General features: G+C 38.0%; 1 protein-coding gene across 3 annotated transcripts in view; it reads right to left on the reverse strand.

Moving 5' to 3' along the window:
• pex5la (peroxisomal biogenesis factor 5-like a) overlaps positions 1-17,548 on the reverse strand; it is a 99,424-nt gene that overhangs the window by 41,632 nt on the left and 40,244 nt on the right. For all 3 annotated transcript variants that reach the window (XM_067596875.1, XM_067596874.1, XM_067596876.1), the window contains exons 2-3: positions 12,958-13,062; positions 1,290-1,401 (exon numbers count right to left, since the gene is read on the reverse strand). In XM_067596875.1, the coding sequence (XP_067452976.1) occupies positions 1,290-1,401; positions 12,958-13,062 (217 nt within the window). The remainder of the gene's footprint in view (positions 1-1,289; positions 1,402-12,957; positions 13,063-17,548) is intronic.

Raw genomic sequence — 17,548 nt, forward strand, 5'->3', positions numbered from 1 at the left:
ATTGTATTAACATTAGGCCTATAGTACGTCATTGACAGCAGGAGCTGCATTTGGGAGACAGAAGGTTGAGAGTTTCCCCACAATATTCCCACATACTTTGCCCGGCTGAATCAGCACAGTTAGTGGCCAGTTTGGAGATGACACATGTCAGCTGTACAATCTGGTTCTGCAGCTCATCATTCAAAAGATGGTACAGCTCAGTGATCAAAGTCACATCCATGTGGAGATCAAGATGGCACTTGGCATCTGTTAAAGTCAGAACATTCAATTTCTAAGCATCTACTTTGTTGATTTTAGCGTATTTATTTGCAGAATTAAAAGGATTATAATGAATATTTATAATACACATGCTGTTTTTTGGCATACATTTTTATAAATACTCAATAGGCTATTATCCCTGATGTATCTTTATCAATACTACTATTCAGAAATTATGAGAAATACTGTATTCCTTATGGCCTCTGCCCAGTTAAACTACTGTGATTGCTGCCCCTGACCCACATGTAAAGTCAAATGTTTTATCTGTAACACTTTTTAGTGCCTTTGCTGGCATCTAACATGATTATCATCTGTGATATGAAAACAGATTTGCATGCAGTCAAAGAAATAAAAAGGTGTGCGTCCTAATCATTGTTGAGCTCGACATAATAAATTGGTCCACAGACAGATTCAAATGGGACCAAATCCTGATACATTAATCTCTCCTGCTCTCCTCTTAATCCTTGTCATAGGACTATATGTTGTCCTACAGCTATAACAAACTGACTGAAATCAATATTCACTTAAAATCTATGAGATCTATGAATGAGGAATCAGGAAAGATCCTCCATTAGAATTGGTATTTTTGGCATTTTCAGTTGAAAAGTCGGTGGCTGTGTGGTGAAAAAATTGACAAAAAATAGAAATCTGAACAAAACAAGACCATATACTGTATTCTACATGTTAGTAACTGTGATCATGAATATGACACAGCAGAGTAAAAAACAACCTCTCTGGCATTGTTGCTCTGGTTGATAAAAACATGTTGTTAACAGGAGGCAGCTTCCAGTATGGCTTTCAAGTCTCTCTCGTGTCAATAGCCTCAGCATGGTATCAAAGAGCTTTTCCTGTATGTACTGGAGTGTAATTGTGCATATATAATTCATATTATTCTCTTGACACAGAGCACTGCTGTTAAAGGTTAAAATGCATCTTAAAAGGCAAATGAAAAATGAATTTATCAACTATTGATGTAATCAACAGTCAGAGGCGAACTTTTATTTGCAGACTGAAAAAAATCAGTACTGTACCAGCTGTGTTGGAAGTCACTGGGCGGGAAACCCCATCACACTTGGTCTCGCAGAGGAAATCGTCAATGGAAGGGCTTAGAAGCGGGCGGCTCTCTTGTTGCTCACTCACCAGCTGCAAGGACAAGCAGACAAGGCATTCAGGCTCTCACCCAGCATATCATCTCCATGACACTATCATCATAATGTCTACAAGAATCCCTGATACTGTATTAAATAAAGTTCAGACCTTTGGTCATAATTGAGATGACACCAATGTCCTGATACTGACAAATCCCCCTGTCATAAAAGAGTGTGTCACTTTCAACACTTTCTTTGTGTCTTTTTGGGTTAAAAAACACACTTGTGATCCTTTGCAGCACATTATTTACTCACAGTAGTAGGCTACAGCTTGACACAGATACTGAAGTGATTCAAATGTGTGTTGATTTACATAGATGTTAGAAATGATACAGCTGTTGTAAGAGTTTGTACTGGAAGAGCATACAGAAACTTACAGTTTGAACATTATTTTACCAAAATATCTCACAGACTCTTAGCCACATTAAATCATGTATTATATGTCTTGAATTATTGTTTACTATCAGATTCCTATATGGGTGTATTGGTGCATTAGTATGTTTGATTTCTGTCAGACACCAAAACACAGCTGATGTTCGGACATTGGTTGATGGAGAATCATCCTCATCACACCATGCTGTAACATTGCTATGTTTACATGCACACACTATTATTGAAATTAAAAAAATAATTTGAGGCAAGAAATTGGAGAATGTACATGCACAGTAATGATCTGGTCACCATAAAACATGCTTTTACATGCAGTTGGTCTGCAATTAGATGTGACTCCCCAACCACCTACCTACCATACTTTTGAACCAAAACTGGCAGATCTAAGATGTAGTGTGGATGATGCTGCAGCCTGAAGAGTATTTTTTTTCTGTTTTATCAAAGCATTTGAACTGATGGTGCACTGAGAGGACAAGCTCTATGGTGAGAGTACACAGTTTTTCCTACATGTTTGAATTTCACTGTGGTTAATGGTAACCAACTTATAAAGACTCATTAATTTTATTTTGTGTCAGAAGTCACTCTCTATTTATTACATATATAGCACCCTCAAAAACTCCACAACTGAATGAAAAACATAGTGCTCATGGCACATACACTACTTTCTGCTAACAATCCCACAATGCAATGGGTCACATTCAGTGGATGTGAAAATTACAGTACAGTTGTGTGACTCTACTATCTGTCAGTGGTGATGCAGAATGACAATGTTTCACATGTGTCCAAAATCTCACTTTACTGCTCACTAGTGAGTAAACTATTGAGTATCCATTACATAGGGGGTAGTGACTGAGTGAGTGAGGGAATGATTTCAGACACAGCTTTAGTTTTATGCTGCATTCATGTCATACTGGAGACTTCCAACTTAGACGTATCCGACTTAGTGCTTAGTAATAAGTAAGTACTTGAAAATGTAGCAAATAGGGACACCTCACATCAGCCAAAAGTCCATTGTTCATGGTGACTGAACACAAACTTAATGGATATAATGTTATGTTGTCAGTGTGAAGCATTTTTAACCATCACTCTGCCAACCCTATAATCATACAACCATCTTGAATTGTCTGATGACATTAACACTTGCAAGACGTAAACATGGGAATCTTTTCCATCTTTACCACAAAAGCCACATGACATGAACACAGCATTAGTTTTAGTCGGGCACTGAATGTGAAGACCTTGCACATCCGCACAGGTGTTTTCTACTATTGTGGCTGACTAGACCCCTGATCAGACTGCTGGAATAGACCATTTTCATGGCAGACAATTTGACTTGTCAAAGCAGGAAAAGTACAAGTGTAATTAATAACATTAACAATGGCTACATTGCATTTAGGTGAGCCAGGGCTCTCACTCACTGACATGGCTAACTGAGACTATTATTGGAATGGGGCCATTGTTAATGTTATTAATTACACCTTCGCTTTTCCTGCTTTGACAAGTTGAAATGTTTACTGTGAAAAGGGTCCATTACGTGAGCTCACTACAGCCAAGCAGTGAGCTTCCCTCTCATGGATATAACAGTCAGTATTTCTTGAAAATACTAAACTGGTTAAACTGGTTGGATATTGTAATATTGCGATTTTGTGTGTCAACCCTCAGTCAGATTGAACAAATATATCTCGTCCTTTTCCTCATAGAAATGAATGAGGAGTGAAATCCTGTGTGATGGCTCCTTCAGAAGTGGTCTAATCAGGCATAATAAGTGAAAACACCTGTGTGGGTGGACCACAGACATGTAGGGCCTTTAAGTATTTCAACACTACAAGGAAACATGGCTACCTTTCATCCATCTGCATTTCTATTACAGCAATACTTTCACTGTCTGTAGTCATTGTCTTGTACTCATATAAAACCCTCTGTTAGAAATCTAGTGTATACAATTAAGGAAACTGGGTCTTTCATGTTTAAGAAATCGGACTTCTACAGAAAGACGACTGGGTTACAACAGTACTGTCACCAGTCACCACTGAGATCCAGATGAGCTTGGCTGAGAGAAACCTGATGGATGTGTTCCAAACAATAATTGCTTAACCATTATTGCTTATCTCACCTTCCAAACCATGAAAATGCTAATCACCTTGCTTGTGATGCACCAATTTGTAGGCTTGCCAGTGCAGCTGCAGAATAGGTTACATCCAGTTCATTATCGGTACCCTGAAGCCATGATAGTCCAGGTGCAGCTGGCCCCCGGTTTGCCAACCAATGCTTCATAATTTGGAGGTGAAAACCGGTTTTGTCCCATAGAAAGGGTAAGCCACCACTGTTGTCAGCTTAAGTTGTGTGCATATAATGCTGGCAGCAAGGAAACATGACATTTGCTATTGTTGCTCTCCAGGCTGCATTTGCAAGCAGAATTTTAATGAAGATGCTAAAAGTTTAATTAGCAAGCATGGAAGGGACTGCACACTACCTGCCATATGCTTGGTATGAAAGCTGCTGAATGGGGTTTTCATAGCTTGTCTGCACTGTTTGTGCCTGTACAATTACAACGTATAGTATAAGTATAGTATATTATATCTATCCTGAATTATACTGTGACATTATAGTAGCCTTCTAACCCTTGTGTGTTGTTGGTATTGGCTTTTTTCCTGTATTGTTTGCTGTCCCACACACCCCAATGCTGTATGTCTAAACATAATACTAATAATTGCAAAAATCTGTCCAAATTTTTGAAGAGAAAAGACAGTTCTTGGACAGAAAACTCAATATATATTAGTATTGAAATAGTAACCGTTCCTTTTGCCCCAAACAAAACAATAAAAGAAAAAACTAATTGTAATTCATGTTGAGGTGGATATTATGAGTTGCATCTTTGCTTTGTGTGTATCTGAACAACAAAAAGGTTTCTTCACTCAGTAGTTAATAATATAGTCAAACAAAAGGACAAGTGAAATGAGCTGTGAAAGATGATGACAGCTAGTTTGGAAGATTTAATCCGTGCTGCACCAAAGAAAGAACCACAAACTTCACTTTTGCAGCAGACAGAGAACCTTTGAAAAAGTATGTAAAGAATATCCGAGGAAGGGTCATTAGTTTGTTGAGCGAGAGTTCGTGCTGCGCAGCGAGAACGCTGACCCAGCACAGGTAATTAGAATTTGTGCTGTTCTGGTGTCAGAATAAAGCTTGTGGTTCATGGGAAGTCTCACAGTGTGAGGTAATCTGATTTCACCCTCTGCTGTTGCCAGTTCATGCATTTCCCCTCGATGACTGATGATTCATGACTACAACAACAAATTATAGGATCAGAATACATACTGTAGGGGTAGGTTTGTGTTTTTAAAGGTGGGATTTATTGGATGGTTTATAGTTTTTGCTTGTTGGGAAAAAAGTGTAATAGAGTCTGACTGGTGGAGCCACTGTTGACTCAGTTACAGTTGTTAATGTTGTGAAAGGATTTAAAACTTCATAAAACCTGAATAATAACCTCTCAACCCATTGACCTTTTAATGGAAGAAAATAATCCTTTCATATAGCTTCTGCTTTAATTAGATTACTTTTACCCACACTCAAGCCAGACTCCATGATTCATATAACACATGGAGCATACTGCAAGTGTAAATTATTAAACTGATAGTCCTGGCAGTGAGAGAGGAGAAGCTCTGCCATCCAAAGAAAAAGAAAAACAGCAGCATTCACCCACCCTGCTGTCATTATTTACCACATCAAAACACTTTTCCCTTTTTTGCCTGTGTGTGATTGTAGGATGTGGTGCAGTGGTATGGCTCACTGTGTTATGTAAAGGGTACCATGTATATTTTTCAGATGATTTGCTTCTGTTTACAAAAAAAAAAGCATCTAGTTTTGGTTTGAACTTAGTAGGTGTTGCTGGGCTTCTGATATTTGTGCTTTTAGACAAATAGAGTTGAAACAATTAGATTGATCTATAGGCTGATTGAGAGAAAATGAATTGGCAACAAGTTTGATTATTAATTATTTGTCAGTTAACAAACAAAAATGTCAAACATTATCTGGTTCCAGTTTCTCAAATGTGACGATTTGCTGTTTTTTCTCTTTCATTTAGGTTTTGGTCTGTTTGTCAGACAGAATGAGCTAATTAAAGAGGTCACATTAGGCTCTTGCAAAATGCATTTTCTGACACTTTATATGCTAAATAATTAATCAGTTAATCGAAAAAACATTCAGTAGATTAATGATGGTTTAAAAATAAAAGTTAATTGCCACCATTTAGACAAATTACACTAAATAGCTCCTTGTATCCGATATGGTCTTAGAAGGACTTATAAGTGATTAGGTTGTTGAGGTTTATTAATGCCTGTGGATGTATCAGTAATGTATCTACTTATGTATCATCCGCTTGTATCAAGTGTCCTTACAAGCATCCATTAGAGATCAGTAATTGCTGGTAAAGCAATCTATCTTAGCGGGATTCTTAAAGTTTTACATCAATTTTTATCTCTGTTTCACTTTTTAATGGTCACTTACATTAAATCAGCTCTTGACGCTTTGGGCTCTGCCTCAGGCACTGGCTGAAGTATGTGCATTGCTGTTAATGTGAATTTTACTCTACAGAGAGGTCACATTTATATGACAATTATTGTTATTGTATATCATAGATAATTATAAAAGCATAAGATTTACTTCTTCTTTGTTGTGTTTTAGGTTTCTGTGTGCAAGACATTTTCCTGTTTTTTTCCTGTATTAAACCAGCTTTATCCATTCAACACAAATGCCAGCCAAACTGTATAAATATAGTGTACACTTAAAAAAACTCAGTTGAGACATAGGACCTGGGGACTGGAGAGGAAAATCTCTTTACAATGTAAATGATATTCATAAATGCACATGCTGGCAGTGGCTGAGTGGATGATAACCAGAGAAACATCTGTCGGTGAATAACAATTTTTGTGATGCGGGGACGTCTGAGACTGACTGTCTGCATTAAACAGAGGTGCACTGTTACAGTACATCCCCTGCATTCTGTGTGAAAATCCCCCCAGCTATAAATGACCTTGGATTCCCTCTCTCTCTCTCTCTTTTTTTTTGTATTGGGCAATAAAAATATTTTTTTCTGGCTGGCTGAAGCCCTCCCTGCAGAGTCATGCTTTTCGATGCTGTGACTGATTGACTGAAGGTCAGTGCTGTCAAAAGAGCTGCATGCCGGACATTTATAGCATACCATAATCTTCAAGTAATACCTTTAATTCATTAAATAGTCTTGAGGATTTTTAGAGAATAATGAGAGATGTTGACAGGATCATCACTACAGTCAGAGCCCTGCTGAGTCATATTCTGCTGAAAGTTGGCAGCGTTTGCATATTCTCAGAAAATGGTGTTTAGTTGTGAAACAAGAACAATTTTGTGATAAACTGCAACCAGCTTTACCAAACGATTTACAGTCAAAATTATGCTTCTCTTAGGATTATAAATCCTCATGTCTTGTAGTGGCACATATGCTGTAAAGCAGTGATTCCCAGCCTTTTTTAAAAATGTACCCCCACAGCCCTATCAGATGAGCTCAAGTACCCCTTACTTCAAACCACCATCATCCTCCAAATGTAGTAATTTAAATCGATTTTAAACTGGATGTTTAACTCACTAAATTATACTTTAAGGATAGGGCCACAATTTTTCAAGTATGTAATCATTCTTGTTCATACTGGTCATTAAAAGGTCTCATCCAAGTGCGCTGCCAGTGTAAGTGATGGGGGACAAAATCTAGTCCTCCTTCTGTGCAAAAATGAATTTAAATTTATCTGAAGCTAATACTGTCCAAATTAGTCAAATCATGACCATATCTTCCAACATTACAGTCTTGTTAGTACCAAAGTCCCTCTTTTTGTTATTATCCTTCCACAGCAGCTCAACAGGGAAACACAAAGAGGGACTTAAAAGACTGTTCTGTTGGAAGATATCGGCTTGATTTGGTTGAAATGTGGATGTTTAGGTTTGGTCTCTTTTTTTTACATTTTTTTCAGTGGGTTTGTTCGAGTTTGCGTTCTCATCACTGGAGTGGCAGAAGCAGGATGTTTCAACCATTTATCCAATACTTTTAGCTATCGTTTTCTCTGCTCATGTGCCAATGCTTATGTTCAGGTTGGTGGGAGATGTGTCTTATGTAATAGACCAATCAGTAATTGTGACTATAGATATACTAAAGATCATCCTCATGCCAATTAATATTCCTATTTGTGTGTTTATTTTCCTCTTAAACACAAACACGTGAACATGTGTTTTTCTAACTAAATCATAACTTATATATTTGTTTTAATTAGTTGAGCTACTCCAAAATCCTATCTCCTGGCTGCAGCAGTATTTTAAAACTTTTTCTGAAAAACTGACTGACAGAGAGATTTGCAATCACTGTTGGTCATATTTCATAATGACAACACTGTCAGTGTATTTTGAGCTTCTTTAAAGCTGACATTTCACCGTCACTTTTGAGCAGATGCGCCTGAGAGTTGAGTCACAAGTGTGGCAATCAAGGTTGTGACTCTACATCACTGCTGGTGGTCTCCTGATGGAGGACACTGCACCGAACACTAAATGATCATTGTAGATGTTCTTCAAAGCACTTCCATGATTGCCATGGGGGCCAATTTTAAATAATGATTGTGAAACGATGAGACCTCTGCATTTTCCTCTTCTAATCATCCAGCAAATGGGGACAGAAGATCTACCGCATTCATCTGGGGAGACGGTGTCAGGCACTTTGGTAGCAGATAGCACGCGAATGCCAATTATAGGTGCACTCTTAACCTGGGAGAGCAGCTATCTGAGCTGTTTGCCCATTATTCTCACTACAAGGAGGTTACCATTTTCCCTTGGTGCCTTTTTTACCTCCTTCGCTCCCCTCCTGTTATACCTTTTTGCTCCTCTCCTATGCAAAGCACTTTGGCATTTTGTTTACAAGGGCTTTAAGGAGTAATCTAGAAAATTATGTAATGGAAAACTTCAGCTAATTGTGCCTCTTGGGCTTGACTCCAAGAGAACTCTCAGATGTTGCTGTCAAGGGAGCTGCGTACCAGTTAAACTTGTCAGAGCCTTGAAGGCGGGGAGGTTGAGGTGAGGACAGGAGGGAGGAGGAGGTGGAGAGGGTTGAAAACACTACATAGAGGGAAACGTGGGTAAAAAAAATATCAAAGCAGAGAACTTTCAACAGTTGTTAGATAAAACCTGGAGGCTATGTGAGGGATGGTTGTCTCGAAAAAAGAATTACAGCCGAGATCTTACAATATATGTGAAGTTCACGTGTAGTATGTCGTGATCAGGAGTTATATCACATTTCACTCCTCAGAATTTGCATTTTTTAATGGTAAATTTTGTTGATTTTCTGTGATTTTTATAAATCTCTGTCTGTCAGCAGGTTGTTTACTCATTATAGCTGCTCCAAAGCTGTTATTGTGGGTGGCAGTGAACTGTTCCATCTACTCCCGCAGGCCTGAATACTGGAGTTCGGTTAGTTGAGTATTTTATGACTCATCATGATGGCTTTGTATAATTTGTCCTTCGGCTGCACATTTGGAAAGAAAATAGTGGAAAGTAGCCAAGATATGGTCTAATATTGTGTTTTTCACTTTGTAAAAGGAAGCTCACATTGTTTTATATTTTTCTTGTTGTCAACAAATTTCAAGAAAATAACAAAACTTTGAGATTGAGAGTGTGAATTTGTGCACAGAAATGTACAAATGTGCATTTAGTTATTTGTGCATGTCATTCACATACATGTGTATGTTTTCCTTCACTTAACAAAACCTTATTTTCATTTAAAATAGGATTGAATACCAAAATTGGTACTTTTAAGGGTACCGACTATATTACGTTGGTACAACTGAAAACCGATTCACATCACTCATTCAGATCACTCGGTGCCAACTTTGGGTACCTTGTGGGACTTTCTGATGGCACTGTAGTTTTAGCTAATGTTACTCAAAAAGGATTAAACAGATTAATACACATATTGGCACTTTTTTAGGTGTGACTCATTGATTTTAATATCTTTAGGACAACAATTGAGGTTTATGGCTGGTTGAATCAAGTCATTGTTGGTTTTGGTTTTTTATTGGGATTTGTGGAAAATATAGAATATCATCAGACCTGTCCTTTTAGCAGCAAATCAATTTCACCTACAGTAATTTAAGTGTAAGTAAGTTAAGTGTTGTGTTTTGCAGTTTGCAACATATTTAATCTTTTTTGAATTTGGAATATTTGAGCTGTAAATTAAGGGTTATATTCGCAAACTATTTTATCTTAACCACTAGAAGTCTTCCTCAGTGGCACTAAGTACCTGGGAGATTTGCTAAAATAGTAAATGTTGGTTTGACCTTGTTGCTGTAGATGATGTCTTGTTTCTTGCTGCTTCTTCCTTGTACATGCTAAGGCTTTCATGGAGGTTTTTCCTGTCTTGTCAGAGAAGTTGGGCTGAGACCCCTGACTCAGTGAAAACCCAGTGAGATGTTCTATGTGATATTGGGCTACACAAAATAGACTTGACTTGACTTGACTTGACATGTGGCGTGAGGAGCCACAGCCTGTCACTTAGCCTCTGCCACTTGCTAAGTGACATCAAGCTGGGACACGATGCCTCTGAAACTGCAGCCTCAGCCACTGGAGAACACAGCAATCATAAGTGTCTGGCCACATGGAAGTAACATCAAGTGGCCAGTTTGGCACCACAGTTATTTCGATTTTGTCTGAATTTTCCTAAACAAACTGATACAAAGTGAGAGGTGAGATGTGGACCTGCAAATCTAGAGGGATCAAATAAAAAAAATATTTACATAACAAACCTTCAGTAAGAAGAAATACTATCAACCTCATCTGATCTTTTTCTTCATGTACTTGGTTCAAGTAAAAAATATTCACCAACTGCTCTTAACAAAACAATGCTGACTTGCAACAGTTGTGTGTGCCTGCATATCAGAGGATCAGCAGATGTATGAGTGTGTGTGTGTGTGTGTGTGTGCGCATACTGAACACAGATCATTTTAAAAATGTTAGTTTTTGGTGGCATGCTCAGTTAACTGCTGTGTTGTTTTGTACAGCAGTTCTGATTGGTCACTTCACAGTCTAATAAAACCCTTAGGAAACTTATTTCATATAGTGAAAATGCATCAGTTATAAAACAAGTTTCTCTTTGTTTCTGGAACATAACCTAACATGTTAACATATAATACAAAGTTTTTAAATTGGCTGTGCTGAGTATGTGCAAGGAAAACACCTGATTTTCATGGTAAGGGCTGGCTGATGTGACCTAAAATCTACATCAAGATAAATCAGATCAGATCTTGATAACTGTAACCATTATTTTTTATTTATTTTACTTCATAACCAGTTAAAGATACCGGGCTGTTGGCTGACTTGTTGGTTTTATTCTTTGTTAGCTGTTCATAGACTTATTGAAAATTGTGATATAAGTAAATGCAGCTATGTAAGATATTCATAATGTCAGGAATTCAATTCATATTAATCTCCAAAATAATAAATGTCAAACGTGTGTTATAAAACCAGCTTTTGGTGGAACTATTTCTGCATAATGTCTGTTACTCATGTGGCTAATAAGACAATGTCTCCACTGTTTTTCAGCAGTTCATCTCTTTTTCAAATGAAGTGTCAGTTTTTTTCTTTGTTTGTTCAGCAATAATCACTGCTGGTGCTCAGGTCTTTGTGTGTTTATCTCAAACAAACAACTGTTTGTTACTGGAAACATACAGAAAAATATTACAGGAAAATGCCTCGTTGACAGTAAGAGCCGTTCATGCAAAACCTTAATAAACTGGATAATCTTTCAATTACTATCTTACTGTCACAAATGATGTGAGTAGTAAACTGGACACATTTCTACATGTATGTATTTATGTTTAAAGGGTGAAGATATTAGTTTTTGCAGGTAAAATGTTATAAACAGGTTATTATTGACCTGACTTCTCCTTAATGGTGTAGATGCAACACACAGAAGAACAGACCTTCATGTTTAAGTGCAAAAAGCAGCTCCCCTGACACATGAGAAATGGGGAATAAATGACTAAAGTGACTGTAGGAAGGAAATTGTTCTTCACTGAAATAGCTGAAGAACTTTCCCTCACCCTTTTAAACAGTCATTTAAATTATGAGTAATCATGATTTACACGCTAGAACAAAAAGAACTATATTTTAAGATGCACAAATCATATCTTGTTAGCGTGAACTGTGGCTCCCGACTGTCAGCAAAATGCTGAACCATACTGAAATTAAATCCACTTGAGCTGAAGCATTATCTCGGTTGTGTGACAGCTTATCAAACGACACATTGCATTAGGAAATCAAACAAGTATAAAGCATGCTACAGGTTATTAAAACACGAACAGATATACAAGAGGACACACGGCAGCGCGCGCACACACACACGTACTGTACAAAAGCAATCAAGCACAGAGCAAGAAAACTCATATTGGCATCTGGAGTGCCGTTTCCATCCAGCAAACACTTAAAAAGGCAAAAAAGAAATGAAAAGCTCAGCAGCGGGTACAGTAATTTGCTGCAGTATTTTGTACACAGAGAGCTCAATCAATAGCCCAATGCCATGCTGCGTGGCATAGCATCTTGGAAAATGCATTCAGACTCAGTTTGTGGGATTAGCTGCTTATGAGGTGTAAAAAGTTCATGAGGAAAGTTTTCTGACTTGATTAGGAATGGGTGAGTAAATTTGTGTTGTCCTGCTGGTTAATCCCTCCCCCCTGGTACATGCTAAATGCACAATAAATGTTAACTGGAAGAGCACTATATATCTCTCAGAGGCTAATTTGAAAAGATAAAACCTAACATGAATAACTGCAGCAGTTTCAGTCCCATAATTTACTCGGCAAGAGACGAGATGCTGCCTGACGTGCGTAATGCTTCTATAGATCATTTTTCACTGTTTGTGTAAATGCAGTTGAAGGGTTTTATACCCCATAGAGCAGCTGGAAATGATATCAGTGTTGCCTCTTTGTTAGATACAACAGTCTTAAAGTAAAGAGTTAGTAGACAGTGGAGGTCAGTTACAGGACACTCAAAGCTTTGCTCTTATTTCAGTATGACCAACACAGGAGGATGTACCACTTAGAGGCAGGGGAGGGAGGGCGAAAGGGGGAGGGGGGGTTTCTGAAATGGTTCTGCCCACCTTGGTAGTCACCGTGAGGAGGGGCTTCCCTTCTGATGACGCCTTACTTGGTATCTCCTTCAGGACCATGGCAACAGTCTTATCTGCAGCCCTAGAGTCTTTCCCCTACAACAGTGAAATCAACAATGACTTGTGTCAGGACAGTTGGACAACTCAGTGCTTTCGCCCCTGTCCAGGGCATCTTACAGAAAAGACTTTACCTTTATGATGATGGAAATACTATGTGGGGGCTGTCTACGGTAACAAAACATCGACATCCACAAGACTATGGCAATGAAAAGAGGGTCACTGCACAATGTAGAGGGTTGACTGGAGACAGTGATGAGCATGGTCATCCACAGTAGTACTTATCCACACTATGATGACAGAATATCACACAGAGATCATCATACCCTACAATTTAATAAGAATTATGTATGTAGCAGGTGAAGGTGCATATCTGCTGGGCAGCTGAGAAACACAAGTCTGTTTGTGGTGAATGTAAATCCACATTAGGCAATAATGAATTTTGGCAACTCCAAGATGTAATTGAAAAGTTCAGGACCAACAAACCTGGCTGATCTGGGATGCTTTATACCACTCTTTATGCCAGAGTGATGAGAGGAAAAAGAGCTAATTTGTGTAAAGTCCATCTTTCTCTTAGTGGCGCTCACGATGTAATTTGTATTTTGGTCTTACGTTTCTAATCATCACTTCCTGTATGCATAGGACATCACTCAGCAGTAAATATACTGTACCTGACACTTAGGTTTCTTTTTTGATAGGGTAGTGACAAAAGAACTCTTTTTTTCTGGCACAGCTACACTTTGGGCTTTAGGCCAAGTATTTTTGTACCAAAAAATCTTGCCATGAGGAGCTTTAACTTTACGTTCTGTGAATTTTCTTGAAGCGTACTGTTACACACTTATGAACAAAATCTGATATAATCTGTGGATTGAAATTCTAATATTTGGTTGTCATGCTTTGAGTATTAATGCTTTGTAATATGTCATAGAAATAGTAACAGCTGTTCCAACATGTATATACATGTACAAATATATCAATGCATAACTGTAAGTAATAATACAGACAAAAGTTCTATCTTTGATATACACACAGCTCCTTGTAAAAAAAATTTTTGGTAAATATTAGACATCAACATTATAGTTGATGTGCATCTCCTTGTGACAAACAGTCATAAAGGAAGCTGTTTTATCCAAATTATCACCCATTTACCAACTGCTGCTCCCCAGGATTGATAAACAAATGAAAATAAAATAATAATAAGCTTCACTTCTTGAGTCAGTGAACCTAATACTGGTGGTCGGGGTACATTGTTATTTTCTTAAACAGTTGATTGTATTATGGAGACAAGCTGTAGTAATATGGTCACAGTATAAGCTTGTATTCAGTCTATCTATTGTGACCTCCACTATACCAAAACTTGCCCTCTGACCACACACACACACACACACACACACACACACGGTCCTGCCCCTTTATCCACCACCCACAGCCTCTTAAAGGAGGAAAAGCTGTGTGGAGCTTGTCTGATAATTGCCAAGGCCACATTATATAACAGTCAAAATTGATTACATAAGGGGTCAAATTGATTTTGCCTGCTTATTGTCATCCTCTTCACCTCGACTTTGTGGCAGAGGCTGGACTACAGAAACCAGACATCCCTCAGACATTCATTCACTTCACATGTTTGCCCACAGCCAGAAAATAGACTGTATCATACGCTATTAATCATTTTAAGACACACAGATGTCGTGAAATTACCCTTGTCACAGGAGACAGCACATTTCATCTCAGAAAAGAGCCTCATCCCCATGCAATTAAATTTGCTGACCAGACAGAGAGAGACAAAACTGCTGTTCATCATACTCAGTTTCTACATTTTGTAGACTCGGTGAAGCTGCCTGTACAGACAGAACATGAAACGAACTGGAAGCCTCTCAGCTGGATCTCATTAGGGGTTTTCACATTTGCCAGAAATTAAGCATTTCTTCCACTGATTTCCTCAACTGATCATGTCACAAAATGCATGCGCCTGGCCTTCAGGGAGAGTTCCCTTGAAAGCCTAATGCTTCTAATAAAGTCCCAAAAGCCACCTGCACCCACTCGCTAGCTTAGTCTCACTCAGTATAAATGAACAACATCCCTCGCTAAGACCCTGCTAGTAGCAAAGTCATACTCACATGACTAAAGATGATTCAGAAAACCTCTAAACAAGCTCTGAACATTTGTTTTTTGTTTTTGTTTTTTTCCTGAATGGCAGATGAGCGCTGAATGTGCCGTATGTGCAGGTATTGTGAGAGCCAACAGTGTCGAGGATCTCTTCCACCAGGCACGCAGTCAGTTTGTATTGGCTTACAGTCTTGGCCGACCTGCTGTGTTGTTTTGTGTCAATTTTTGCTAAACTGGTGCTTATTTTTTCCAGGAGTTATTATAGATATGACTGGCAACACACTGTACACTGGACAGCTATTGAGTAACTGTTTTTTTCACTACCCTGTTGTAACACAAATGCAACTGAGCCTGGACAATATGAAAATTATGTGCATGAACTTAGCTTTACAAATGCTGAAAATAAGGAGAATGGAGGCTTTTATGCTGGGAAAATACTCAACAATATACAAGATATGAATAAGAATTATTAATTCATTTGTTTTTGCACTGTCTTCACTTCTGTAGTCAAAACATCCAATTTCAGTGTATGAGCTCAATAAAAGCAGTGTAACATATTTTGATTAAACTGTTAACTTCCCTGTTACAGCAGCATCTGACTAAAGATTCGGTCACTGTGGGGTTGTTCTGGAAGATAAAATCAAAAAAGCAAATTATCCACAGTAGATGAGATTGACTGCAGCATTATGCAAACAGTTTAATCCAATCAATAGGTGCTGGTTAGTGTTAGAGGACATAAATGTTGCTGTTTAGCTCAAGGCTCAGAAAATCCATTCACAATCCCAGCCTCCACTGTGTGTTTATCACTTTAAACTATGGCTGTCAATCGATTAAAATATTTAATCAAGATTAATTGTATGACTGTTTATAGTTAATCACAAATTAATTGCACATTTTTTATCTGTTCAAAATTTACCATAAAGGGATATTTTTCAAGTGTTAATACTCTTATCAACATGGGAGTGGACAAGATATGCTTGCTTTATGCTAATGTATGCATTTATTGTTGGAAATAATTAACAACACGAAACATTGAAAAAGATTGTCCAAAGATAAAGATTGTCAGAAACCCTCACAGGTACAGCATTTAGCTTTTTAAAAATATTCTCAAATCATAACTTATGGCAAACTCAAGCCCAACAGGCAACAGATGGGCACAGCTAAATGTTCCATTACTTTAGTACTAAAGATCACTCCCTGGATCCCTCACTTCTAAAGCAAATCACACAATGTAACTGTGTCCAACCTCACATGGGGAAAAATAGAGGCTCACAAAAACATCTGCTCGTGCTATGGGATAAAAACAGGATAACACAGAATAAACAGTGGAAAGGGAGTTTAAGAAAGAAAATTACTTTGGTGGTGGCTCTCCATGGCATTTCATAAGTGCAGTCATTGGATGTGATCTGAATTATTTCACACAGACCCTCGTCCTCCACACTATTAACTGGCCTGCAAGCTGTAGCCACCCATTTATCTATTGCTGTTGAAAACTTGCTGCTTGTAGAATTGTCCATCTATTTCCTTATCTATTTCCCTATCAAGCATGTTTTGCTGCAAGCAGGATGGTTCGGGGCTAATGAGGCTTTCTGCATTAGCATTAGCTGTGTGCTTCGCTAGCAAATGGACGTATGAATGAATGAAAGTACTCCGGAGGTAACTCAGTTAACATAGACAGTAACTACCAATAAATTTGTTCTTGTCAATAGACCCATCTTACAGGGCTTTGAAGCTGAACTTGCCATTCAAAATACCATTTTCTCTATCCATTGTTCCTTGCTAGTTGCCATCCGACTTAATGCTAGAAGGCTAAACTTCAGGCGAGGAAAGGGGTCATCATAACAGAACCTGTGTTAATGCCGTCAAAATAATTAGTGGCGTTAACTTGTTATTATCACATTAACTTTGACAGTCCTTCTCTAAACTAATACATTTACTGGGAAGTCTGTTTTTTACATAAGTATCCTTATGGGAGGAGTGGAAAAGCTTTATGAATTTCAGAGGAAAATTAAATGTAGATGATTCATTAGCTTTGGCAATAGTCTGTTGTTCTCTAGGTCTGGAGACAGATGCAATAAGTAGTAAGTTCTATCTATTTCAGAAAAAGCATCATTACTTCAAAATGTTTTTTCAATTTCTGTAAAAACAAAATAAGAGTAAAAAGTGTGGTTGCTTGAAAGAGTCAGCACAGGTTTCATCTGACTCAACAAATTGTCTCATTGACCAGCTGCTGCATTCTGCTTTGTGTCTGAGGAGCTGTTTTCCTTGCCTCTGTCTATACACAGTAAGAAATAACAATGATAAGTCCTTCAGCTACTAAACTAAAGCTGGAAAATCCTGGATTGTCTGAGGGGTTTTCAAAAAATGTTAAAAGGATGTTTGGAAAATATGCTGTCTGAGAGGGAATTTTCTTATAATT

Source organism: Thunnus thynnus, chromosome 8 (genome assembly GCF_963924715.1).
Source record: "Thunnus thynnus chromosome 8, fThuThy2.1, whole genome shotgun sequence".
In the NCBI taxonomy this organism is placed as follows: Eukaryota; Metazoa; Chordata; class Actinopteri; order Scombriformes; family Scombridae; genus Thunnus; species Thunnus thynnus.